Here is a 27,729-nt window from a genome sequence, read left to right as displayed (position 1 = left end):
ATAGGAAGGGGCAATTCAAATAAGAGAGAGAAAATAAAAAGTTTTTATAAAAAAAGATAATATTAATTTCCAAAAAATTTTAAAAATAGAGCACTAAATCAAGATGGCATAATTTGACATCAATTAAATTTATAAAAAATAAAAACCAAAGCTGGAAAGACTGATAAAGTTAGCACATTCATGTACTACTTACTGGGAAGAGTATCTATTGGATGATTTGGCAATAGATATCAGTGACATACATATGCTTACTCTCATTCACCCAAAATTCACTTTTGATATTTTGTCATGATAAAAAATTAAAAGAAGAGAACTACATTGTAGGAATAAAGATCTCTATTAACTAAGTTAGAAAAAAAGTGAGAAACGATTTCAATATTTAATGAGAGGACGTTGAAATAATATATCAACCCAATGGTCTATGTAGTAAATGTGCACAAAAATCATAATAAAAGAACAGAATATAATTTCTATCTGTACTGTATTGCTTAAATCTGTAGGAATACATAGTCATGAACTAGAAGGGCAATAGAGGAAATTGAAAATAATTAATGTTTCTAAAAAGAGTAATCATCTTTGTTTTAATATTTGTTTTTTTATGTTAGTATAATATTTATATAGTAATACAAATCAAACACTACTGCTTTTCACATAGTTTCAGTATGTTTGGGTGGACTCCTGTTCCTTCAAAATGTATAAACTGCATATAATCTGGCATTTCCCAGTTAAGCAGAACATCTTGTTCTAGAATCAAACAAAATCATTGCATTTATTACATAGAGCAAATAGATCCAGATACCAAACTAGTACTGAGCAGCTAAAGTCAATATCACTAATTTTTGCTGTGAAAGCAAACAGAGTTTTTAAAGGTACAGAGTGTTGCTGTACGACAAAACAATTAAAAGTTATCCTTTTCGAATGCTTGCCTCTCCTTATATTCTTCTTTTATCAAGCCCTACAGCTCCCATTTTCCACTTTTCTGATCCTTACACTATTCAAAAGCTTTTCTGAGGCCAACTGCACACCCCAAAGGCTTTCCCTTTCTAAAAATTTCCTAGAGTAATGTTAAAAAACACAGGCCCCAAATGGTGTCATTTGTGCTAAAGCCTATGATACCAAACTAGATTTAATACCTGATCTAATTGCAGTTTCAATCTCTTCCAGAAACATAGTCTTAATCAACCAGTCTGAAATTTTCTGGTCAACACCAATGAGGTCATTTGTCATGTGGGCCCTCTCCACTGCTCCCCCGCCTCCTCTATCAACCTTAGAAAGAAGAGTCAATCCGTGTGATAAAAACCTTGCTTGTTCCCTCCCTCCCCGCAAAGAAGATGCCCTGTTCTAAAAATCATTCCTTATTTTATTTTTTAATAGCTCACTTGCCTCACCCTTCTTCATATAAAAAACCTTCCATTTTGTACAAGTCCTCCAAGTACGCTTCTAGTTGCTAGATAGGATGCTGCCAGATTCATGAGTCACTTAATGAAGCCAATTAGATCTTCAAATACACTAGGTTAAAGTTTGTTTTTCTCATGGTACAAAATTACCCCTCCTCACTTAAACTGAACCTACAGTGTTAAAAGTAATATATACTAAGATATAAAGACCAACAGGCCCTTATTATCCAGAGAATAGTATTTGCATTTTTAAAAAAGAGCTTATTATCTATCATCTATTAAATCTCTAATTGGGTAATTGATAACATAAGAATCCACAAAACTTAGACCAATGACTTGGTTAACTTTTCCCAAGGTAATTACTTTTAAAGAAGAATGCAATTGTTAACAAAATACTTAAGATGAACCAACATCAGAGCATATGTGTAGAGATTCAGAAATATAAAATATAAATTAAAATTTTAATAAATAATAAAATTGCTTACTTTATATAAGAAAGATAATCTTGGAAACCACCCCTCACTCATTGGTTGTTATCTGAAAAGTCTAGATATAAGAGGATATACTCTTTGGTTCTCATCTACAGATCATAAAAAAATACCTAAAAGTACAAGTTAAAAAGTATGCTAGAATTTTCTAAAGTCTTGTAGGAAATAAAAAGCTAAAGTTAAATGAGAGACTTCATAGTAAACAAGTAGTAAAAGAGTGAGCCTTGACTTCAAACCAGAGCTTTTTCATATATTTTAATGCTTGAAAGGCAAAAATGTGCAATTTTTTTCTTCACATTTGTATTCGTACTGAAATTTAGGTTTTTATACCTAAGAAAATCTTGACTGAGTGCTAACCCTCACTGAAAACTGCCCCGGTTTTATGAGAATATAGGATTAAAAAGAAAAAAAAACCACTGACCTTGACTAACATTGACAGGGCTAAGGCCCTTATCTAAACTCAAAGATTCTCAATCTCAGCATTCTTTTCTCCCTTCTTAAAGACATTCACCAAAACACACTGGTTTTCTTTCCTCCTAAAGGTAATATGTTGATCACCTTGGGCTCTAACCAAATGTCATTCACGGTAAGAACAATGACCTTGACCAGCTTTGTCTACTACTGTGAAAATTTACTACTGGGATAACTCCAGACCACAGGAGGAGTGTAAATTCAAAAATACAATAGAATTCACACACTCTCTTTCTTTATTTCTGAATTCCATTTATAATGGTATACACTACAGGGGATTGTTTGTGTGGTGATCACGGTGTGTGAAGAAATTTAAAATACTGTGAGCATTAGCCTATAAAAAAGATGATTTTGTGGGCATATATATGTATGTGTATGTGTTTTCTATGGAGAATATAAAATGCTTAAATCCCCAACCAGGAAAGAAATATTTCATATTCAAATCTAAAATGATGCTGCTGCAGTATGTGCTTGGTATTTACACACAGTATTTTAGACATAAAAAATGATAGTGGACTATGGGGCAACCTGAATTAATTTCCAGAATTTTGAGTATTATAAATTTTTCAATTTTAATGTTTGTCTTCTCATTTTTTTTTTATTTGTAAGAATTCTTTTTAGGGATATCGACCCTACATGAGAGAAAACAAAGGAAGAAGATGGAGAGTAGTTAGAAGTTTAGGCAACAGAATGAGCCTGCTGCGTTTGAATCTTGGCTTGATCACTTATTAGTTATGTTACAAATGGGAAAGTTAATTATCCTCTCTGTGCCTCGGTTTCCTCCTTTGTTAAATGGTCATGTTAACAGTATTTATATGAAAAGATTGTTATGAGAATTAATTTAGAAAATCCAGGGAAAACCCTTACAGTGGTGCCTAGCACTATCCGATGCATTAGATAAATATTAACTATGATCATCATCATTACAACAACAACTACTACTACTACTACTACTACTACTACTTTAAAAATTTTATTCAATTACAGTTAATATTTTATATTAGTTTCAGGTATATAGCATAGTGGTTAGATATTTACATAATTTACAAAGTGATCCCTCTGATTAGTCTAGTACCTGCCTGGCACTACACGTAGTTATTACAATGTTACTGACTATATTCTCTATGTTGTACTTCATATCCTCGTGACTATTTTGTAACTACCAATTTGTACTTCTTAATCCTTTCACCTTTTCACCCACCCCCAAACCCTCTACCATCTGGAAATCATCAATTTGTTCTCTGTATCCAAGAATATATTTCTGTTTTGTTTATTTTGTTCTTTAGATTCCACATATAGTGAGAGCTTATGGCATTTGTCTCTCCCTGTATGATTTATTTCACTTAGCATTATAACCTCTAGGTCTATCTGTGTTGTTGTAAATGGCAAAATTTCATTTCTTTTTATGTCTGAGTAATATTCCAGTGTGTGTGTGTGTGTGTGTGTGTGTGTGTGTGTGTGTGTGTGTGTGTGTGTGTGTATTACATAATTCTTCTTTATCCAATTGTCTATTGATGGGCACATAGATTGTTTCCATAGATTGGCTATTGTAAATAGTGCAGCAGTGAACACAGGGGTGTATATACCTTTTTGAATTAGTGTTTTGCATTCTTTAGATAAATACCCAGGAGTGGAATTGCTAGGCTATGAGGTAATTCTAATTTTTTGAGGAACCTCCATATTGTTTTCTATAGTAGCTGTACCAATTTGCAATCCCGCCAGCAGTGCATGAAGGTTCCCTTTTCGTCACATTCTTGCTAACACTTTTTTTTTTTTGATTTACTGATGATAGCCGTTCTGACAGGTGTGTTTTTAATTTCCATTTCCCTGATGATAGTGACATTGAGCGTGTTTTCATATGTCTATTGGCCACCTGTATTTCCTCTTTGGAGAAATGTTTATTCAGGTTCTCTGCCTGTTTTTTAATCGGGTTGTTTGTTTTTTTTGGTGTTGTGTTATATGTTACTACTATTTTTTTTACTACCACTATTTTTAATAAACCACACTATATTCACCACAAGGTGGGCCTCTACTAAATGCAAAGCAAAAAACCTCACCGTTTATAGACATTGTCTATGATGCTGAAGCTCTAAAAGGCTCCCCTTAATATAGAAAATAAATGTGAGTACATAGACCTATAATTAAAAATCGAAGGTTGAGTACTGTTTGTTTCTTTATAAAATATATTTTAAGATACTCACCTACAAGTGAAATCACCTTTTGCTCCAGGTGAACTAAATTTTTAAATTTTTTAAAGACTAACTCAAAGGAGCTTCGTGAAAGGCAATTTAGAGTAATTAAAAGACATCTTCCCATGAAGTCTTGCTAGGCCATTGCCTTACAGTTTGATCTTGAGAAAGTCATTAACCTTTTAAGATCCAGTTCCATTGTCTGTAAAAAAGGATGAGGCTTCTTATTCTGCTTATGCCTCAGATTTGTCGTGAGGTCAAAATCAAAATCAAATCGCTTGGAAAATTATAAAATACCATCTTCATATATTTATGGACAAACATTTCTACACATTAGGTTTCTTTCATTTTGCCTAGGATACTGTTTGCATACATGAACTAAGAGATTTATAAAAACATTTAGCTGTGAGCTGAGAGCTTATTAGCTCTTAGATTCATTTTCTATCCATCTCCTACTCTACTCATTATTGAAGATGTACTAAACATTTTTGGTAATGAGAATTTGCTGGGCTTCCTTGCTAGGTGGCTTTTAGCTGGGTTTGGCTAATGAGGGACCCTGGTGGGAGATGGAAGGGCAGGAAGAAAGGTGAAACTAGGGTACATCTCCCCCTCTTTTAATGTGGGCAGTATCTTCTTTGTGTCTCCATTTCCCACTGGATAGACCCTCCATCTGTAGTTTTAGTCTCTGCTGTTCAGCTTCTACAGTGGTCAAGTTAGTATCAGATGGCTCTGGTTGCTGGGTTTTGGTAACACTTGTTGGTCCTCCAGCTTTTGAGGTATAACAGCTTCTTGAGGTTGCTAAACTCCAGGTTGCTTCCCTCTCTTCTATTGAGCCTCTCCACTCCAACCAGTCATCTGTATTAAATTCTCTCTGTTTGAAATATCTAGTGTGGTTTCTACACTGGACTCTGATGATACAAACTGAAAGAAATATCACAGCAAATGACCTACACAGGGGAAATTTAACATATTAGTTATGTAACAAATGGGAAAGTTAATTACCCTCTCTGTGCCTCAGTTTCATAAAATATCAATATTTTATGAAGTATAAGTGTCATAAAATGTCAGACTTTACATCTCATATCCTTCTTTCCAGTCTCAGAGGAAGAGGTGACTCTTGTGCTATGCAAAGCTGATTACTCCATCTGGACACTCTTCTATTCTTCCTCTCTCCATGTACTTCCTCTCTCTTTGTGTCTTTTCAATTTCTTGTCTCTTTGCAGGGGCTTTCTCCACAGGCTTCAAACATGAGTCTCTCCCCCATTGTTAAACAACAAGATCTGCTTTCTATCATTTTCTTTCTCTTCACAGTTACATTCCTTAGAAAGCAACTACTCACTCATTGCCTCAACTTAATTACATTGCTGCCACTCTATAATTCATCAAAATCAGGCTTCTGCCATCGCCATCCCCCTAAAACTATTCTGATAGAAGCCACTGTGGCAAATTGGTTTTATTAGCCTTGATTCTTTCCTCCACCTTATATCCATTCCCTTTGCTATGTAACGTTGAATGCCTGCTACAAAAGGCAGTTCATTTCCCTGCCTTTGACAATGAGCTTGGCTATATGACTTGCTTTGCCTGATCCTAATTGGATGTTAATAGAAATGACACAAGCAGGGTTTTGAAATGTGCTCCTGCAGTGGAGCTAGCCCTTTTGCACTTCTGCCAACACCATCAGACAAACATGCCCTGGGCTAGCCTGCACATTCCTGGAGAAGGATGAGTGACATGTGGGGAAGAGCCACCTCAATCAACCTGCAGCCTGAAGCAGTGCCACCCCAGCCAAGCTGCAAACTCATAAAAATGAAATAAATGCTATTGTTGTGTGCCACTGACGTTTTGAAGTTGTTTGTTATGAAGGATTTTTTTGTGTGTGTGAAAATAGTTAACTGATTCAGTCATCAATGGCCAATATCTGTGGAAAGTTTTAGGTTCTCATTTATTTATTTGCAGCAACTGGTGCTGTTGACTACTCTGTTCTTCTCGAGGTTCTAGCCTTTCTTGGCCCCTTCTCTTTGGGTCTCCTCGATACTCTTATGGTTCACATTTTCTTTTTTTGCCTGTCCCTTAAATGTGGGTGTTCCCCAAGTTTCTATCTCTAGCCCAATCTTCTCCCTCTGCAGTTTAAGTTGATCTTCAACTGGAGGAAGAAGCAGGGAGCATACTCACAGTGAGGTTGTGTCACAATTTTCACTTATATCCAAATCGTCTACCTCCATTGCCAGTACCTAATTTAAGCACTTATCGTCTCTTGCTTGGATTCTGAAATAACCTTTTTATTCTCTCCCTCCCTCTACTCTCAGTTCAGCTCTTCCATCCACAGACTGCTCAAGAGATCTTTTTGAAATGCAAGTAGAACCACATTACTCCTCTTTAAGACTTTTCAATGGCTCCCTATTACCTATAAGACAAAGTTCAAGCCTCTCTCCTTAGATTACAAGGCCCTCAAATATATGACCCTTACCTACATATCCACTTTGATCTTATCTCCTTTCCTTTTATCTAATTCCATAATTGCCCACATGAGAACACAAAAATTCTGAAAGGTTAAGTGACTTGTTGAAGGTGACATAGCTAGTCAGTGAAAGAGGCATTACAAAAATGCGGGTTTCTTGACTCCAATATTCAGGGTTCAATCTAGTTAAAGAAGATATGCTTCCATATAAAAAGATTTCAAGGTTTATTATAAGTGAACTTTGAAGAATATAAAATAATCTCCTTGATGAGTATAGCATGATTGGAAAATTATTGTGTAAAATAAAGTAAGACATTGCCAAACAAAGACAGCAGAAAAATACATATTTGGTTTATTTAAAAAATCACTAAACGATTTACTTCTAAATACGAATTAATGTTCTATAAATCTTTATTGAGAAAACGAAACACAAAACACAAGTTCTTTCTTGTTTGTGTGAATTAAAATGACCTGTAAAACCTCTTTATGGATTTATAATAGAAACGTTAAAATATCTGTAAGGAAGCTATTTCAAAAGTAAAGCCTCTCACCATTAACTTCAAGACTCATCTATTAAACCTCTGACATTACCAGACAACCCTGTTTCAGAAGGTAACACTGTGCACAGGGGATACTATTTAAGGAAATGGCACTCACTTTCCAGCTTACTGGAAATGATTAATCTTTTCAATAGCTTTGAGGACTATATACTAAAGTTGTTATGTAGTCCTCATTGAATCAGGGATGGCAATGTAACTGATTTTGGCTAGTTGTCACTTCAAAGCAGAAAGTTTAAGAGCCAATGGCATTATCTACTATGTTCCCTGACTCTTTGATCATGAAATTATATATAAAGATGCAGCTGTCATCAGCCATGGTCCCTGTGTGACTAAGCTAAGTAGAAGCACCTTGTGAATCTACAATGACTACAAGCTGAGAGCAGGCTAGTAAATGTGTTATCAGCCAACCCATTAGAGTTCCATTATTTTCTGTCTTACATGGCTTCATATAATGAATTTTTATAATTAAACTAATGGCATACAATTTATTTTTCCCCTTCTTTACTTTCAGGCCCCATTTCTCTTCCAGCTTCTTTGGAATATATTTTATGCAGAAAGAAGGAATGAGAGCCCTCCAACTACGTCATTACTTTAATTTCATTATGACATTTTGGAAAGCATTCTCTTATCTGGCCCCTTTCTTTAATTTGCTGAGTTTATTAAAAGGCTTACATGGTGCTGTAATTAACAAATCACCCAGCTACTCCAGGCATCTAAGAGAAATCTGGTTGAAAGAGTGTGGAAATCGTTGGGTGGAAATGACTCCAGAGAGAATGCCAGAGGACAGATCCTCAGAAAGTGGCATTTTTCAGATCCCATGAGCCTACTGTGGTAGACTGCATTATTAGACTGAATTATTGTTTGCAAACATTTCATGCCAGAGGATGATATATCTGTACTCCCATTGAATCAGGGATGGCAATGATTTTGGCTAGTTGTCACTTCAAGGCAAAAAGTTTAAGAGCCAATGGCATTATCTACTATGTTCCCTGACTCTTTGATCATGAAATTATATATAAAGATGCAGCTGTCATCAGCCATGGTCCCTGTGTGACTAAGCTAAGTAGAAGCACCTTGTGAATCTACAATGAATACGTAAGATGAATAAAATATAAACTTTGTGTTAAGCCTCTAGATTTGGAAATTGCTCGTTACTCTAGCATAACATAGCCTATACTGACTGAAATCTCTACTCAGGTATGACTCTGTCTAAGATAGAGTAGAGCAATTCTACTAGCTCCAGATAGTTTGGAACCAGAGCTGTGGATAGAATAAGCTATAATGACCCATAAAAAGTAGGTCCTGTTGCTAATAAATGTTTAAAAACTATTTCTAAAGAGGTTTATAAACTTGAAGAAATAAGAAAAGATCTATAGTCTTTATGATGTGCATATATACCTTTCTAAGGAAACTTTATTGAAATATAATTCACATACCATAAAATTCACCCATTTAAAGTATATAATTTAGTGGTTTTTAGTATATTCATAAAGTTGTGAGGCCATCACCAAAATCTAATTTTGGAATATTTTCTTCATCCCTAAGAGAAACCCCCACACCCATTGTCAGTCACTTTTTATTGTCCATCTCTATGGTTCAGTTTTGAGGTAATATTGTGTATGATGTGAGATGTGGTCAAACTTCATTATTTTGTATGTGGATATTTAGTTATCCAAGCATGAGATTTTGAAAAAGACTATTCTTTCTCATTGAATTGTCTTGGTACTCTTTCCAAAAGTCAATTGACCATAAATGCAAGGATTTAGTTCTGTATTTCAAATTGTATTTCATCAATCTTATGTCTACCTTCATGTCAGCACCGTACTACCTTGATTACTGTTGCTTCTTGGTAAGTTTTAAAACTGAGGATTGTGAGTCCTCCAACTTTGTTTTTTTTTTTTTTCAAGGTTGTTTTGGCTATTCTTTGTCCCCTGCACTTCAGTATGAATTTTAGGATCCACGTGTCAATTTCTACAAAAAAGACAGCCAGGATTTTGGTAAGAATTACACAGAGCCTATAGATCAATTTGGGGATCCTGTGATCTTAACAAAATTAAGTCTTTTATCTGGGAACATGAGCTATTTCCCCATTTATTTAGATCTTCTTTAATTTCTTTCAACAATGCTTTGTAGTTTTCAGTGTATAAATATTCTATTTCTTTTATTCCAAAGTATTTTATTTTTTTATGCCATTGTAAATGGAATAGTTTTTCTGAATTTCATTTTTCGGATTATTCATTGCTAGTGTATAGAAAAACAATCGATATTTTTATTTTGATCTTGTATCCTACAAATTTGCTGAATCAATTTATTAATTTTAATACATTTTAAAATGTATCCCTTAGGATTTTCTATATATAAGGTCATGCCATCTGCAAGTAGATATAGTTTTACTTCTTCCTTTCCAATCTGAATGATTTTTATCTATTTTTCTTGCCTAGTTGCCCGGGCCTGGTAAATAGAAGTGGTGAGAGCAGACATCTTTATCTTGATCCTGATCTTCAGGAAAGCATTCAGTCTTTCACCATATTAGCTGTGGTTTTTTTCTTAGATGCCCTTTATGAGGTTGAGGAAGTCCCCTGTATTGTTTTCCTATGACTGTCATGACAAAGAACTGCAAACTTGGCAGCTCATAACAGCAAAATTTACTGTCTCACAGTTCTGGAGGTTAGATGCCAAATCAGGTGTCAACAGGTTATGCTCCATCTGAAACCTGTAGGGCAGAATCTTTCCTTGCCTCTTCTGGTTTCTAGTGGTGGCTGTCAATCTACAGTGTTCCTTGACTTGCAGCTATATCCCTCTAATCTTTGCCTATATTGTCACATGGTGTTTTCCATGTGGTCAGCGTCTTTATATGGCCTTCTTCTCTCTGTGTATGTCTCTTTTCTTCCTCTTGAAAGGATACCAGTTATACTGGATTAAGGGCCCACCTCACTCCAATATGACCTCAACTTAATTATATCTGCAAAGACCTTATTTCTAAATAAGGACACAAACATGGGTACCAGGGTTTGGGCCTTCAGCATATCTTCTAAGGGGATATTCAATCTATGATACCTTCCATTCCTAATTTGTTGAGTGTTTTTATTATGAAAGGGTTTTGGACTTAGTTGAATGCTTTTTCTGCAACTACTGAGATGACAATGTGGTCTTTGTCCTTTATTCTACGATGATTAATTTATGTTAAATGAACCTTGTATGTCTAGAATAATTCTTACTTGATTATGATATACAATCCTTTTAATGCATTGCTATATTAGGTTTGATAGTATTTTCTTGAGGCTTTTTGAGTCTATATGCATAAAGCCTATTGGTCTGTAGTTTTTTTTCCTGTGATATCTTTGGTTGTGAAATATTTCTTCTTCTATTTTTTGGAAAAGTTTGTGAAAGGCTGATATTAATTCTTTAAATGTTTACTAGAATTCACCGATGAAGCCATCTGGGCCTCGGACTTTCCTTGAGAGAAGTTTTAAAATTACTGACTCAATTCCTTTACTTGTTAAGGTCTATTCAGATTTCCTATTTCTTCCATCCATAATATCCTCTTATAATTCTTTTTTATTTCTGTAAGGTTAGTAGTGGTATGTTTTCTTTCATTTCTAAGATTAGAATTTGAGCCTTCTCTATTTTTTTCCTCAGTATAGCAAAATTGTTAATATTATTGATCTTTCAAATAACCAACTTTTCGTTTTGTTGATTTTCTCTCTTTTTTTTCTTTGTGTCACTGATTTTATATAATCTTTATTACTTCCTTCTTTCTGCTTGCTTAAGATTTTATGTTTTCTTTTTTTCTAGTTTCTTAAGGTAAAGTTTGGGTTACTCAGTTAGAATCATTCTTATTTTTGAATATAGGTATTTATACCTATAAATTTCACTCTAAGCACTGCATAGTTACATTTCATAAGTTTCATTATGTTGTGTTTTTCTATCCAGTCATCTGAAAGTATTTTTGTATTTCTTTTGTGGTTTCTTCTTTGGCCTATTGCTTATTGAAGGATGTGTTGTATCGTTTTCTCATATTTGTGAATTTACAAAATTTACTTTTGTTATTGGTTTTTACTTTCATTCCATTATGGTCAGAGAACCTACACTGTATGATTTCAGTCCTTTTAAATGTATTGAGACTTGTTTTATAGCCTAGGACATGGTCTATCCTGGAGAATATTTCATGCGCAATTGAGAAGAATGTGTATTCTGTTATTATTTAATGGAGTATTCTACAGATGATGTTAGTTCTTGTTAGTTCATAGTGTTTTCCTAATCTTCTATTTCCTTGTTGATCTTCTGCCTAGTTGTTTTATCCTTATTAAAGGTGAGATACTGAAGTCTCTGTTTCATTGACTTGTCTATTTGTCCCCTCGTTTCTGTCAGTTTTTACTTCCTGTATTTTTCTTAATTCTTATCTTTCTTTTCCTCAGTGTGGAATTAAGACCCGTATACAAGTTCACTGATTCTTCTGCCAGCTCAAGTTTGATGTTGAGCCCCTCTCATGTACTTTTAAACTCCAGAATCTCTATTTGGTACCTGTTTATAATTTATCTCTCTTTATTGGCATTCTCTATTTGGCAAGACATGCACATAGCCTTCTAGATCTCCCAGGAATATGTCAGAGCTTTTCAAAGTCCCCCCAAGACATCTCATTCCCCATATCTTCCTTTTAAGTTTTTCTCCAGACTCATGATTATCTCCACTGTTATCACAGCCTGAAGCAGCTGCTATTTAAACAATTGCTTCTGATTATTTTGGATAAACACTCTGGGGATAGGGCTTTTCCTGGGGAGTTAGCTCCAAGTCAGGTCAAATAATGACAAGGCCTTGTGTATAGGTTTGTTCTAGAGAGCTGCAAGACAGATCAAATAGTGATAATGCTCTGGGTATGAAATGGGTCTTTTTGAGGAACTCCACTCCTGGTCCTCCTTCTCTGGTGGCTGTAAGGCTGCTGATTTCCAAGGCTACTGTGTAGCTGGGAAAAAGTGATGGAATAGGCTAAGTTAAAGAGCCTCAAACCCTGCTGTTCTTAACTGAAGTTCAGCACTTTACATATTGTTGCCAACCTCTGGTTAATTTCCAGAGTTGAAAAAAGGCAATTTTGACAATTTGCTGCTTTTATGAAGGAGTGGATTTACAGAATAGCCACTTATATTTTCAAGCATGGAGTAAGTTACACTGTGAAAAGGAAACAAGGCAAAATATGGTGCAATCAGAACATAACGCTATTTAAGTCTTGGTAATTCTGCATTAAATATTTATATGTTGTAACAGTACCTGGGAAAACTACCCATTGCTTCCTGTGCTCTATTAGTGATGTAGGAAGCAATCTGTACACTTTGAGGAGTTTAATAGCTTCACATCTACTTTGAGAGGAAAGGTAACTATGAGGTTATTGACTCTTTCTCCTTAATAATGTGGAAGCTTTGGGGAGAGCAAAAAGGAATAAAGAAAAACTGGCAGGTCCTAGCAAGAAGATTTCTGATAATGTTTTTCATTATTGTATCAGAAATTCAAATCTCAAACTACCAGTGTGGTTCGATTTGTCTATTTTAATTTTATGCAAGTCTAAAAGTAAACAAAATATGTGAAAGCAGAATTCAGCTTCCGTTACTGTACATATCTTTATGGCAGATAAGGATATTATATAATACCACCCATCCCCCCAAATAATTAAATTATAAGGCTCTACTTCTATGTTGGAAAAAGAAGTTTCTCTGATTAGTTTCTTTCCTAGTAAAATAATTTGAGATTCTCAAATAGCTACTGTATTTACTATATATAACAAGTCTAACTTTTTAAATTAATTACATGATTAAGTGTATCTGTTTTAAGTTCCTTAAAGAATGTCTTCAAAACACAGATATTTTGTAGCCTCAGACATGTTTAGTTAATAATTTGATAAATTATTGGAGTTCTCGCTTCAGAAAGCTTTAAGTATTATATAGCCAAATCAGCTAGGCTCAAATAAGATTTCACTTCTCTTTTGAATTCATGTACTCTTAGCTCAGCCAAGCACAAAACAGCTAATGCTGTCACGTCTGAAAAGCTTTTATGCTGAATTTGACACAAAAGCAATCACAAAGCAGACAAAAAGGATTTTCTCTTTCAAAAGCTGAAAGGGGAGAAAATAAATGAAAACTCTGAGCCTGGGTAAATCTCTTGACTCTGGAAAAGAAAATTTAAAATCATCAAGAAATATTTTTTCCAAAGAATCCATTGCCAAGTTTGGACCAATCTTAATAGCCTGGGGAACAAGTTGTGAAGTAAACCAAGATTCTGCCAAATGAAATAAATTCCATGATGACCATTGCTGGTAATTTTAGGTGCCAATAGTATACCATCTTACTTCTTACGAAAGTTACATGGCATAATTTCTCACAAGATTCGATCATAGCCTATTGACAGGGATTTTAATTAGAATGGAAATCCTTTATATTTTTTCTTATTTTCTGCTTTTCTCTCTCAAAGGAACGTTACTGTTTCACCAGGGCCACAGATAAGATCAAATGAAGCCCTGAGGTTAACAAAATCAACTTCTTACTCACTTTGCTTTTTTTTCCTAAAGAAACTAAACATATATTATGGGCATCTCTTAATGACTTGCTCATTAATTATTGACATGATAGGCCACCTGTAGTCTATTTTTTTGCCAAATCAACACTCTCCTGTCATCTCCTTCCACTCTGCCTATACTTTTAAGATGGACTTTTCCCAGATGCCATTTTAGATTTGATTTCTATTTCGTGAAGAGGTCGTTATTGTTCTTATTTTTTCTCCATTATTTTTTCTAATAAAGAGAGGAGGTTTTCTAAATGTCCAATGAGTAAAGAAATGGTTAAAGATGGAATTTAGTGAAATATTAAGAATTAAAAATGACAATTATTTAAATTTATGTAGTAACATACATAAATATGTATGTAACAACACTAACTTTAAAATCAGCAATCAAATTTTATCTACATTATGAGGACAATTAAAGTATGTAGCTAAGAAATAGAAGAGATTATAGATAAATATTAGTAATTATGAATATTAAAATACCAGAATTGGAGGTGATTTTTTTTCTTTAGTTTAGGTATGATGACTAGTTTAAATTTTCAGAGTGTAACAGTGCAGGTGGTTACCTTTGAAATCATTTCCATTTCATTGTGACATAGAGGGTAGTCATCAGTGATGCTGCTGCAAGGGAGGCTGGCTGCTGTAATTACAGCTCTCCAACTATGTAGACACAGACTGATGATTGCCTTTCCGAGGCTCACTGGCTCTCTTGCTAATCTTAGGGCACATAGATAGACTCAGAAGAAATTCAGGGAGCAAATAAAATCTTTGGTTGAATTAACCAATGTCTCCTTATGTCTATTTTCACATTTCTTTCCTAAGAGAAAATTGTAAGTGATAAGCCAGCTAATATTACTCAGTAGTGATAACACATTAGACATAAAATCCAGACCTCCATTTTACAGGCTCCCTGAATTTTATAAGAATTAAAAATAGCAGTTTCATTAAAAATGGAATATAATTTGCAATTGTCCTTTTAGTTTTTCATAGTAAAACAGAATATGAAATCCTCTCCCCAGTATACTATTTCATTGCTTTCATTTTCCACTTGTTAGCTTATCAGCAATATAATCTTATTTGCCAATTTACAATTATAATTGTCTCCCTTTTTGATCCTCATGGTGTTTTCTTGATTTGTTTTAAACACATGGACAATGGGTAGAAGAGAAAATCCGTGAGGACATCTATAAATGTAATCACTATACATTCACATCCCAACTCTGCTACTTGTAAGGGGAGTTACTAAACTTCTCTAAACTTCAATTTCTTACCTGTAAACTATGAACAATGATAGCACTTTTCATGAAAGGTATTCTGAGAGGATGAAATAAGCCAATATATGGAAAGAGTTTAGCACAGTTTTTGACAAATAGCAAGTACTCGCTAAATGTTAGTTAATATCAGCATTAAGATTACTCTAAGTTTTAGCATATGTCATTCATGAAATGATGGAGAAATTATAGCTTAGGTCATCTTTATCTGTATTATGAACTTACATTGAAGTTGCAGCAATATATATCATTAAATTCCTAAATTACATAACACAAATGAAAACATCCAAAAAATGGCTGAGCCATTTTTGATGTAGCTTTAGACTGACTATTCAAAAGTATGTGTGTATGTATGCATTTGACAAGGATAGGAATTATGATACAATTTTATCTTTGTTTTAGGTGTTTAAAACATATTATTTATTTTGACAATAAAATTGTTTTGTTTCTTCCTTTTATATTTTTTGTCTTTTATTTAAAGCCCCTTGCTTTCCTAAGAGCTGTTAAATCCTAATCACTCTTACTATTACTTTAGAATTCTCAGAGGTTTTAAGATTATTTCTCATTTGCCAACTTCCAGAATCTTCTTGCTCTAATAAAATCTGTCACTATACGTCTCTCTTTCTCCTTCCCGTCATGCAACTCAAGGGTCCCGTCCGAACTCTTTTTCCCTGTTAATTCCTTCACAACAGTTAACCACCTTGTTTCATGATCTGCTAGATTCACAGAATTCTAAATATTTTGAGAGGAAAAACATAGCATAACATATAAGACCAGAGCCTTCAAGAATAATCATATAGATTCTATATTTTACATAGTCAGACCAGGAATTGGGAAAATCATCGTTAGAAATTTCATCCAAGGGAGAAAATCTAAGTGGTAACTTGTGAAAGAATAAATTTTGGTAACTTAGGTAATCTAAGTAGCTTGTGAAAGAATAAATTTTTATTCTTTATAACTTGTGAAAGAATAAATTTTGGTAACTTAGGTAATCTAAGTAGCTTGTGAAAGAATAAATTTTTATTTGTCTAGATGTTACCTACAACAGAAGTAATGATAAGTCTGTAAAATCCTGTGTGGCTTTCTAACATTCTTGTCATAGAAATAAAAATCTTGTCTTCATAGTACTTCAGGTACTTCAGATATGGTTGGAAGTGATGTACATAATCTCTATCCCTGACCATAGAACCTCATGTATTGACCATGTTTTCCCTTACTCTCCTGTAGTGACCTTGGGCAGCTGTGAGTTTGAAATTATAGTTTAATAAAATTGGAAAAGCTTGGATCCCCAAGTCACCACTTGGGGGAGAGCTCCCAAGAAGGGCTCTTCAACCTCTATTGGACTATGACACAACCAAGTAATTAACCTTTACTGTATTAAGCTATTGAGATTTCAAGGTTTATTTTTCAAATACACAGTTTAAGTACATATACTATATAGCTTAGCATAGTCTAAATACAAATTCAGAAATGGAAGCTGTTTCATCCCTGAAAACTATATGGCTTTCTTTTTTTCTCAGATGACATAGCTAATCTGTGATTCAGATACTTGTTTAGCAGAAGGCCTTTTCCTACCAGAAAAAATAAAAATCTGTAGAGGGTTTTGATCAAATACTGAATCTGATCAAATTTCCATGTTACTTCTCTGCTGAAAATCCCCTAAAGACTACTCTTTGGTTAGCATTTGAGGTCTTTCCAAACTGACCTATAAATAATGAGGTTTAAAAGAATTAAATGCATGTAAAGAACCATGTATGGTGCTTGATAACACAGTCAAACAAATTTTATTTCCTTTCCCTTTTCTCTTTCTTTTATTCTGAAGAGTTTTAGACTATTAAATGTGCAAATATATGATGTGATTTTGGGGAAAGAGGAGGAAGAAGAGAAGAGATGGAAAGAAGGGAAGAAGTAAGGCTGGAGGTCAAAGAAGGGGAGGACAGTATACTTTATCTCTGCTTTAATCTGACACCCACTCTTTCCTTCTACATTCAGGGTTCTCAGATAAAGTAGAAAAAAGGAGACCTGCTATTTTTTCTAGGAAGAAATTAAACCCATCTGATTGACTTTATGCTACTACGTAAACATGCACATCGACTTTGATATGGTCTTAAAAAACGGTGCAATGTGAAAACCAGTCCATTATATCCAGATTACTAAACTAAATTAATTTCAACATTTATATTAGCCATCAATTTTCCTCTAATCTCCACTTTACTTTGAAAAGTCTACTGTTCATTTCAGTTTAAATGTAATTTTCTCTCAATATATTTACATTAAAAATCATTAAATTTTAATCCTTGGTATAACTGTATTCAGTGTAACCAGTATTTGATTTCCAAAACACATCTTTGATACTAACCTTAGTTTCTGTGATTTTCTTTTGGATTGCATCCATTGTGTAGGGACCCTCCCTCCATGACTCAAGCTTGGCTCTGGCCTGTCCCAAGACCTGCTCAGCTTCTTCCTTAGCTTCCAGCCACTGGGTTGAATCCTTTAACATTTCATTTAACTGTTGCCTCCGGTTCTGAAGGTGTTCCTGTACTTCATCCCATTGATTCTGAATTCTTTCAACTGGAATAAAAGAACAAATGAACATGTAGGAGTCAACGCCAGTCTCGAGAAGACATCTGAAATTTAACATCCAACTACCTCACATTCTGTGTTACTTATTAAAAAATTGTTCACTGCGTTACAGCTAGGATGATGGACAACTGAATTTATTACTTTTTTTTTATAATGGCAAAAATGAGTTTCTGTTAAATTATCTTCCTCAAGATGAGCTAGAACATCAATAGTATATGTAAAAATTTAACTGTCTATTCTCAATCCCTAGAGCCAATTATGAACAAACTTTTAGAAAAGTACTATAGAAGAATACCCCCAAACTCCTTGTCATTTCACTACCCAACAGCCTGACTTCCAATGCCATCACTGACATTTCATTTCTTGAAGGCTTTGTGTAGCCACAAAGAGTTTGCTTTGCCAGCTAAGTAGCAGACTACATACACCAGGGAAATGATGCTTCCCTTCTTCCTGTCCCACCTTCCAGGAGCAGCCTATGAACAATGACTGACAGTGGGCCTTGGAATATGAATATTCTAGCCCTAGATGCTAGAGGAGATAACTGTGAGGTGTGTGTTTTGCAAGAGTTCCAGAGTTCTTCCAGTGGGAGAAAGCTCCAGTGACCCGCAGTAACCTGACTGATAGTGCACTATCCTTTAGTGGCTGTCTTACCTCATCTGTCTCACTTCTTCACTCTTCTACTGATAGGTCCCTCAACTCCTAAATAAACCACTTGCTCTCAAAATCTTTTCTTAGGGTCTTCTTCTGGGGCAACCCAAGAGCAGACAGGCATTATGGAAACTTCTTGTAACAATATCTAAGAATTCGTGCCGATTATATTCTGTATGACAGGCTTATATCGAGGGTACTTTTTGGTATCATTGTGAGTCAAAGATGGAGATGGCCTATAGATTATGCTCTGAAATACTGCATTTTAGAACTCTAAAAATAAACATGACCACATTATTTTTTTTTTCTCTTTAAGGACCACAACATTTTTTCTTTAAGCTGGTTTCATAAAATAGAAGTAAAGTCATATAAAACAAGTAATAAGCCACCATCTACTTTATCCTTTAAGCAAGAAACCTGACCGACATTCTAGTTCCTAAGCCTCACTGAACACCATATGTAATTGGTTACTACTTTCTCTAATATAGGATGGAACATCTTCCCTCTTTCCACATTTTGCTAGGGCAAAGCTCTATTATTTTTTGCCTACATGTCTGCAATAGGCTCTATATAGTCCTCCTGCTCTAATTCTCTGTCTTTCAATGTAATCTCCACACTTTAGACAGAATAATAACAAATATAGATTTGATCGCCCCACTCTCTCATTTAAACCCTTCAATATCTCCTCACTGTCCTCTGGAATATCTTAGTTTAATATGCAGGTTCCTCCGTGATCTGGTCTGAAAAATTTGAGAGGTTTATTTACAAAACAAACAGACAAATGAACAAACAAAAAACAAGTTACAACCTAATCAGGGTGTAGGAAAATCACCAAAGATAATATAAGAACTAGGCCTTGTAGCAGTGGAGCTGTTACTACATCTAGGCCCAAGGAATCAAGGGAGGGAGAAGTGGCCACGAGCCAAGAATCATGAGGAGGAACCACCTTGAGAAGACCAGTAACCTTTTTGTTAAGGGACACAGTCAGCCTAAGAAATTTCATAGGGTGGGAACTAGGAGAATAAATGTCTGGACCTCATTCTGTCTGTTCTCTTCAATTTCCTACTAGGGTTCCCCAGTAGCTAAACCAACTGGAAGCCAGAGGTCATGGGAGATCTATGATGACACAGATCAGCCTCCCAGAGCAGAGAGCAGGATAGAGAAGGGTAAAGACTGGCTATGGATGAACAAATAAAACATATGCAGCACAGTATTATAAAATTGTGCTTCTTATTTCATGATGTAAGTTTCAGCTTCCTTAATTAACCCTGTTGTTGCCTCCATAAAATTATGAGAAGCTATGAGTTAAAGAAGTACTTGAGATATTTTGTAAATAAGCATTAGGACTAGATAGACAAGATTAGTGACTGTGACATGAAATCAAGAATCTGGTACCTAAAACAGGTAAAACCAAATAAGTGCACTCATTATTTTTATCGGGTTCATTTCTGTTTGGGTGTTTGCTATGTGTTAAAAACCACTCAACGTATTTTATTCCAACATCAATTACCATGTCAGTCTCTGTTTAAATGTCAAACTCTCCCTATTCTCTTTGAGCACCATTCTTTTTTGTTTGTATATTTGTTTCATTATTGTTGTTGCCCCCATTGGGCAGTATAGTACCTATTATAGTTGAGATTTATAATTATTTGTTATTCTTCTATTTAACTTTTAGTTTACAAAATTAATAGTGTAAATGCTATTACAAAAACTTTAAAATATAAATAAAAATGTCTTTAAGTGTTCTTAAATATTTTTTCATCATCATAGAACAACATAGAACTGATATTCTTATTACAAACAATTTTTTTTCAACTTTTCATAGCAGGTTACTTTATTATGCATAGTTGGCACCTTTTCCTCCTTAGCCTATTGCTATATACTATATATATTTGAAAACAGTAAAACCGACTTTCCTTAGAAAGTCTTTGATTCTAATTTGCTTTTGCCTTAACCAGCCTTAATTAGTGACATTAAACTATGGTAGCAAAATTTTTACAATGCCTAGTATTTCTTGAATAAACATGGTAAGACATTAACATTCATGCCAGTGGATATTTTGTACATCCTATAGTTCATTTCAATAGGGTAGACGTAATTCATATTTTTAAAATCACTTGATATGAGAAAGAAGTAGCTCTTCCTATTACGTGGGCAGATATTTCTTAATTGTGGAAAAAAGAGAGAACTTTCATAGACTAGACCATTATTTCAGACAAAAATACCATTTGAATCCTTGTTCAATTACAGCAATGAAAGTTTTATTCCAAAAGGATCATGTATGTGTAATGTAGCAAGATAAAATGGTTCATTGGGATGTATATCCCACTAAGAGTGTGCTTTCTCATCCTTGACCTTCAATTGTACATGATCATCAGATCATCAGATCATCAGATAATACTTAACTAAATAAATTTACAGGCTAAAGACTCACTCAACAATCCATCTGCCCCTATAAGTACTCCTACGGATCAACCCATCCATCTAGACTGCCAGTCTCCATTTTATTTACCATCTACTAGATAACAGACATTATTCTAAGCACTAGGGAAACAAAGGAGTCTAAGACCAATTCCCTGGTTTCTGATTGGTGCCTGTTAGATAAAGGTATTATTCACTATCTACACAAAGAATCCATGATGAGTAGTTCCAGGGAAAAGATGAGTTTAATCTTGGACCTACTCAGTGGGAGGTTTTGAGGATCATCTGTATAGGACTATCACTGTAGTCGGATAGACTGAAGGTACCAGGGCATAGCTGTGTATTTTAAGAGAGAGAGAAATCCAGAGTTAGAAATTAGTACAGAGTAGTAAAATATGAAGCCATCAATGTGAATGCATTCTTATTGGTATGACGTATAGATTGAATAGAACAAAGGGTTAAAGATGGAGTTCCAGAAAATACAACACGTAAGGAAAGAATACAGCAAAAGTAGCCAATAAGATGAAAGAATGGCTAGAGAGTTGGAAAGAATACTTAGAAATTGTTTATAGAAACATGGAAAAGAATTTCAAAAACACAAGAGAGGTCAACATTTTTAAATGCCATAGATGTCACAAGAGATAACAAAAATCATAATAATTAACATTTATTTGAATACCTACACTGCTTGAAGCACTCTTTTAAGCTCTTTATGTGTATTAACTCACTTAATCATCGTGATGATTGTAAGAGATGGGTATCATTGTTTATGTTGTTGTTGCTGTTCTCATCTAACAGATTAAGAAATAGAGACTATGGTAATTAGCTTAAGGTCATACAGATAGTGAGTGGTAGAACCAACACTTGGACACAAGCAGTCAGACTCCCCAAAATCTGTGCCAAAAATATCCATTGGGCTTTGACCACATGGAATTCCCTGAAGATCATACAGAAAGTGATTTTAGTGGAGTGGTAAAAATCTTATTGTAGGGAATCGGCAAATGAATCAGCTAACGATGGATGAGAGTTGCAAGATAATCACCCCTTGTGGGCGACAATCAAAAGGTGCGTTTTCACTCTCTCCCAGACTTCACTCATCAAGATTGAATTCTCATTGCCTACAGCAATAATCTGCTCAATAATTGGATCAATTATTGGCTTCATTCCTTTCCCTATTTCACTATCCTATTGGTACTTTCTGAGATCACCTTACAAGTAAACCACCTTCACTCAAATCATTGTTTCAAAGTCTGCTTCTGGGGGAACCTGGTCTGTATTAGAATTTTATTCATTAAAAAAAATCCTTAGTGCACAACCCAGTGCTTGGTACTTAGTATGCTTTCAAGAACTATCAAATGAATTGTACATGTAGACTATTTCAATTATTCATGCTTCTTCAATATAATGATGTAAAAATGCCACTTCCAAAGTTAACCCCTGCCCAGAACCTTGGGCCTTTCTATCTCAAAAACAATAATGATCTCTTGACTGCATTTCAAGTTTACATAATTTGAACACTGGCTTAAATCTTTTACATTTCTCTTTTTATTTTCCTCTCACTCTTCATGATCTCTATTATAAGTAAACACATATTTTCTAGGCATCCTTTATTTCTAATTTAATACCTTTTCATCACTCTTTTTTTTTTTTTGGTATAAAACATCATCAATGTCATGTCTACTAGTATTCTCATTTGATTAAAAAAATCCATAAGTTAAAAGGTATGGAGGGGGGAATCTGTGAGCTAAAGTTAATGATCTCTTTCTCTAACATTCTTAAAATAATATGTAGATCAGAGAGAATCTGTTGGTATGTCTTGCTGTCTCAGTCTGTTTTTTAAATTAAATTTTAGACTGACTAATAAAATACATGTATATATTGGATAAGGATATTTTTATGGGGATTTTCAAATTTTGAAATATATTGAGCCCCAGAGGATTACAACAACAATAAAGTATCATATTGTTATTAACATAAGTACAATTAGATGAATACTACAAAGGCAGCAGATGTAGCTCCCCTTGTGAAATAACCAACCATATGTGAGAAACCATTTTGCATAGCAGAAATTATGGAGAGATTATTTCCTTTATGAAAGGATTCATAATAAGATTTTTCTAAATAGTCAATTTGTCAAGTATATTTAAAGTATTATTTGATTTGTATTCCATTCCCAGGTATTGCATACTTATATTCATCAAAAGACATGTACTGAATCAGAAGATTCCCCAAATAGGAAACTACCCAAATTCCCATCTACTGTAGAATGGAAAAACACATTGTGATATATTTATCAATAGAATACTATCCGGCAACAAGAATAAAATATCTACAACTACATGCAATAATATGTATTAATCTCACAAACATAATGTTGAGGGAAAGAAGTCAGCCCCAAACAAGGACTTATGGTTTTATTTCATTTTCGTGGTTACTTTTGTAAGACTGGTAGTCATTGAAAGAGATTTGAAGGGGATTCTGAGGTTTGGGTAATAATATTCTATTTCTTGATTTGGATGATGATTACACGGTTGTATTCAGTTTATGCAAATTTACCAAGCTAGACATTTATGATGTGTGCATTTTTCCTTCTGTATATTGTACTTCAATAAAAATTTAATAAAATATTATTTAACTTGTAAAATGTATTCTACATACAACTTTGAAAAATTCACCTATCTTAAAAGCGTTGCAACCTGTGAAATATGAATCACTTTGGCAGATACGAATGATAATAACAGATGTGTAGTTTTGCTAAGGACATGATACAATTTAGGCTTTAGATGTGCATGATAAAGAACACTTTAGAAATACTCATTGGACAGTGAACCAGATTAGGCTCACAGAAACAAATCAGCACATCGAGAGTAATGAAGCACCTATTCAGTTATTTAATAAAAGAAACAAAGCAGTGCAATCAATTGATAAAGCTGTCAAAAGAGAAGATCCTACAAAACACATACAAAAGAAAATTTTAGGAGTTATATATGTGTATATATGTATATTCTATATACATATTCTGTTTTGTCAAGAAATGAAAGTAAACATAATATTAGAAAATCATCAAAGGGAATCTGTTTTCTTGTAACTGGACCACTGTGGCAGTTGGAAATCAAATAAACATAGTAATTGTCCATAATTGGGCAGCAATTCAAACTATAGAATTTCACCACACTTACGATACTTCATCCAGGATATTATGGATAGACCAAATATATATTATGGCAATGTATTTGGTCACTACAGTCCATACTCATAGATTCACATTTATACCAGATTCATCTCACATACAAGAGTGAAATAATAATAAAATATCTGCATATAAACTCAGACAATCTGTGCATGTTGGTAAGTAAAGAGCTACCCAAATATGTGCATTTCCTCTCATAGGTCTATCACAGAGAGCTTCTCAACTGATTTGTGCAGTAAGTCGATTCTGGATAATGAAGGGAAATAAATAACCAATGCTAAGATTCACGATGGCAGACTGGGACTCAGCATGTGTCCTGATGCACGGATCGCCAAAGGTGTCAAATTGGAAACAGCCATCACATTAAGAACTGCAATATTGCAGGGAAAGAAACAGTTCAGCTGATTGAGTACTAACCGATCTTTCACTTCAAGATTTTAAGCTAGTTATATTTGATTATCGATAAACATTCTTGACTGATATAAATTCCCACAACATCTCTCCTAGGGAAAAATGTTATTTATAAAAACAAAATGATTCCCCTTTGAAAATACATTGCTACAGAATAAAGAACAGCTCTGCTGCAATTTCTGCACTGAAGTTGCAGTCTGAGAATCAGAAGTTACTGTGACTAAGTTTTAGAAAGAAACTTTGACTAGCAGTTCGTAATGGGGTATAGCCCTAGATTTGTGAAGTAGATAATTTAATTTGCAAATGTTAATTTACCAGAATTTCAATTTCTTTAACTGAAAAACTGAAATAATGATAGTTGCATAACCAAAGAACTGTTGTGAAGATAACATTCATTAATGAATAAAAAGCATGAAGAACCACAATAAAGCAAAGTGTTATTGCCTATCTGTACAGAGAAGCTTAAACGATGAATTACAATCATTAGCAAACATTTGTGATCTGCTTGGGTGAGCATATTGTGGATCTCAATGATTCCACAAAGTACATTTGTGTACAAAGTACACAAGAGTTCCAGGGAGAAGAGTTAAATTGCAGGCTTATCTTTTGAGGTCATACAAATGGGTGAAGAGTGGCATGTATTTAACTCTGGTCAACTGTAAGGAAAATGATCCCAATTGAAGTTAAGACAATGAGCTCTGAACTATTTGTTAGGATAGGAAAAAGATGTGAGAATCGCAACAAAATATTCCCTGAGGCTAAAATAGTGAACAAAATGTTATACCTGATCAAGAAGGGAACTGAAAACAAAGAAATCACCATTGTTCTACTCTTGTACAAAGTTAGGATACAACTATACCTTGAATAATGTAAGCATATCTCAAAGTTTGACATGCAAAGACTTATAAGGATCCAAGGGAAGTAAAAATAATAATAATCAAAATGGTAGGAAATATTAAGATTTTTTCCTCTTACTTCCACAAAGCATTTAAAAATGATTCTACAGAAGACTTATCTATAGTTAAGTTCTGCAAAGAAAAGTCTCAATTTAAACACAGTAATAAGAGGAAGAAGCAAGTATACTAACCATGCGATCAAATGTAGCTAGCGTGAATGAACATTTGCTCTGTTTAGCAATAGGTGAGGAAGAACGTGGTTGCTGTGCAAACACAAATAAAATGAGACATTTCGGACCAAAAAGATAAAAAGAGAGGAGAGTTACAGGCATATAATGAAACCCTAGCCATTATGGCTAATTTGAATATCTGCTTCTTTTCCAAATCCTCCAAAGCACGAACAGCCAAACATTTAGTTTAAATTCATGAAAGACAGTCCCAGAAAAGAATGACTATGCTGGGGTTGGGGAGATGGGGTAAAAGGGGTCAAACATGTAGTGACAGAAAGAAATCTAACTATGGGCAGTGAACATACAATGCCAAATATATATGATTTACTGTTGAACTGTACACTTGAAAATTACTGGATTTTGTTAACCAATGTTACCATGATAAAAAAATTATAAATATTTAATAATAGTCTAACATTTAAGGTTAGTTTGAACATGGCAAAGATTAGTAATTTAATGCTATTTTTATTCAGTTTACTCTCTGTAAAATGGGGATAATAATAACAAGAAGATTAATAATCTATGAAGATTGAAGAAATTACGGACACAGGATACTGAGGAGAGTATCTGGCTGCTAGCTAGCTAGCAATTATAGGAGTAAAGATAGGCAGTCATGAATTTTTGTAACACCACTGGACTTCTCAGATCTGAGCTATAAAGCAAAGTGGAGAGGGGAGAATAGACTGGATGATCCCTGGGGTTCTTTTCAGCTTTAACAGTCTGTGAAATACATGTTCCTTGATATTCTGTCAAGGATAGAGGCTAACCTTGCAAGGTTATCGGGAAGAACTCAGTCAGTCCAGTGCCTGGATGAATAAATAGCATACCAACAGCCATGTATCACGCTCCTGGATAGACCATTGAGTTGCTTCAGTTTGGCGATCTTATATTCAGTCATGCTAAAATTCAATTAAAATAAACTCAAGCCAATCTAAAAATAAGTTCCTTTTAAAGTTATTTTTAATTGAGGTACAGTTGATATATAACATTATTTTGGTTTCAGGTGTACAATATAATGATTTGATATTTGTATAGATTATGAAAAGATTACCACAATAAGTCTAGTTAATACCCAAAAGTTATTTCCCTTCTGGGGTAATAGTATTTTTCTGTATCTTGATAGAGGCATGCATCACATAGGTGTATCCATTTATTAATACTCACTGAATGGTACTGAAGGGGAACAGAATATGCCACCCCAAAATATGCCATTTTGGCACACTGATTATTTTGAATTAAAGTTACTTAAGAAACAGCCAGTACATAAAGGACACTCTGACCTCCTTTGTTGCTCAAAGTCACACTCAATATATATGGAAAGGAGTTAGAAACGATATTCAGGAAGATCTCTTAATTTCCTAATCAACAGATTTTCAAAGACCATATTACCTCTTTTAAAGTATGCTGAATATTCTAACAGAGAAAATGAGTTAGTTCTTTGAAGAAAGCTCATTCTCTTGTTTTGGTTATAAAACATAGGAAGTATGGGTTGGTCCCCATAATGAAAGATGAGTTAAGGTAAAAGGAGGACTGCATTTTTGCCACTGGTCAGAGAGTCATAGATTATGAGAAAATACCAACATTTAATCATAATGAAAGATGTAAATTATTTTATTAATTACATAAACAGGTAGGTTTTGAAATACAATATTAGTTGATCATCAAAATGAAGTAATTTAAAAAAATAATGGCTTCCTTCGGCAGGGGGAACTATTTATTGGTTGAGGTGAAAGCTTGATGTTAGGGAAAAAGCCTGATCTATAGTTGTGCAAAAATATTTCAGTTTATAATCCTAAATCATTCAAAAACCACAGAAAAGAAACTAGATGCAATACAGACACAACATATTGCTGGACAATCCATCTGTCCAGCCTGCCTCAGCCAGGAACTAATTAAGTGCCAAATGTAGCAAATAAAGTACTAACAACTCAAAAGGGGTCAGCAAGAGTTTATTAATTAGAGCTAAA

The 27,729-nt window shown here is 34.2% G+C and overlaps 1 protein-coding gene across 1 annotated transcript in view; it reads right to left on the bottom strand.

Annotated features, from left to right (window-relative positions):
* Positions 1-27,729, bottom strand: part of DMD (dystrophin) — a 1,897,222-nt gene that overhangs the window by 489,199 nt on the left and 1,380,294 nt on the right. Inside the window, 1 exon segment of the mRNA XM_039846417.1 lies at positions 17,743-17,954. Within this exon segment, the coding sequence (XP_039702351.1) occupies positions 17,743-17,954 (212 nt within the window).

This window comes from Pteropus medius, unplaced genomic scaffold (assembly GCF_902729225.1).
Source record: "Pteropus medius unplaced genomic scaffold, Ma_sr-lr_union100, whole genome shotgun sequence".
Lineage (NCBI taxonomy): Eukaryota > Metazoa > Chordata > Mammalia > Chiroptera > Pteropodidae > Pteropus > Pteropus medius.
The sequence above is the reverse complement of the archived record's forward strand: the minus strand, read 5'-3'. Positions and strand labels throughout refer to the sequence as shown.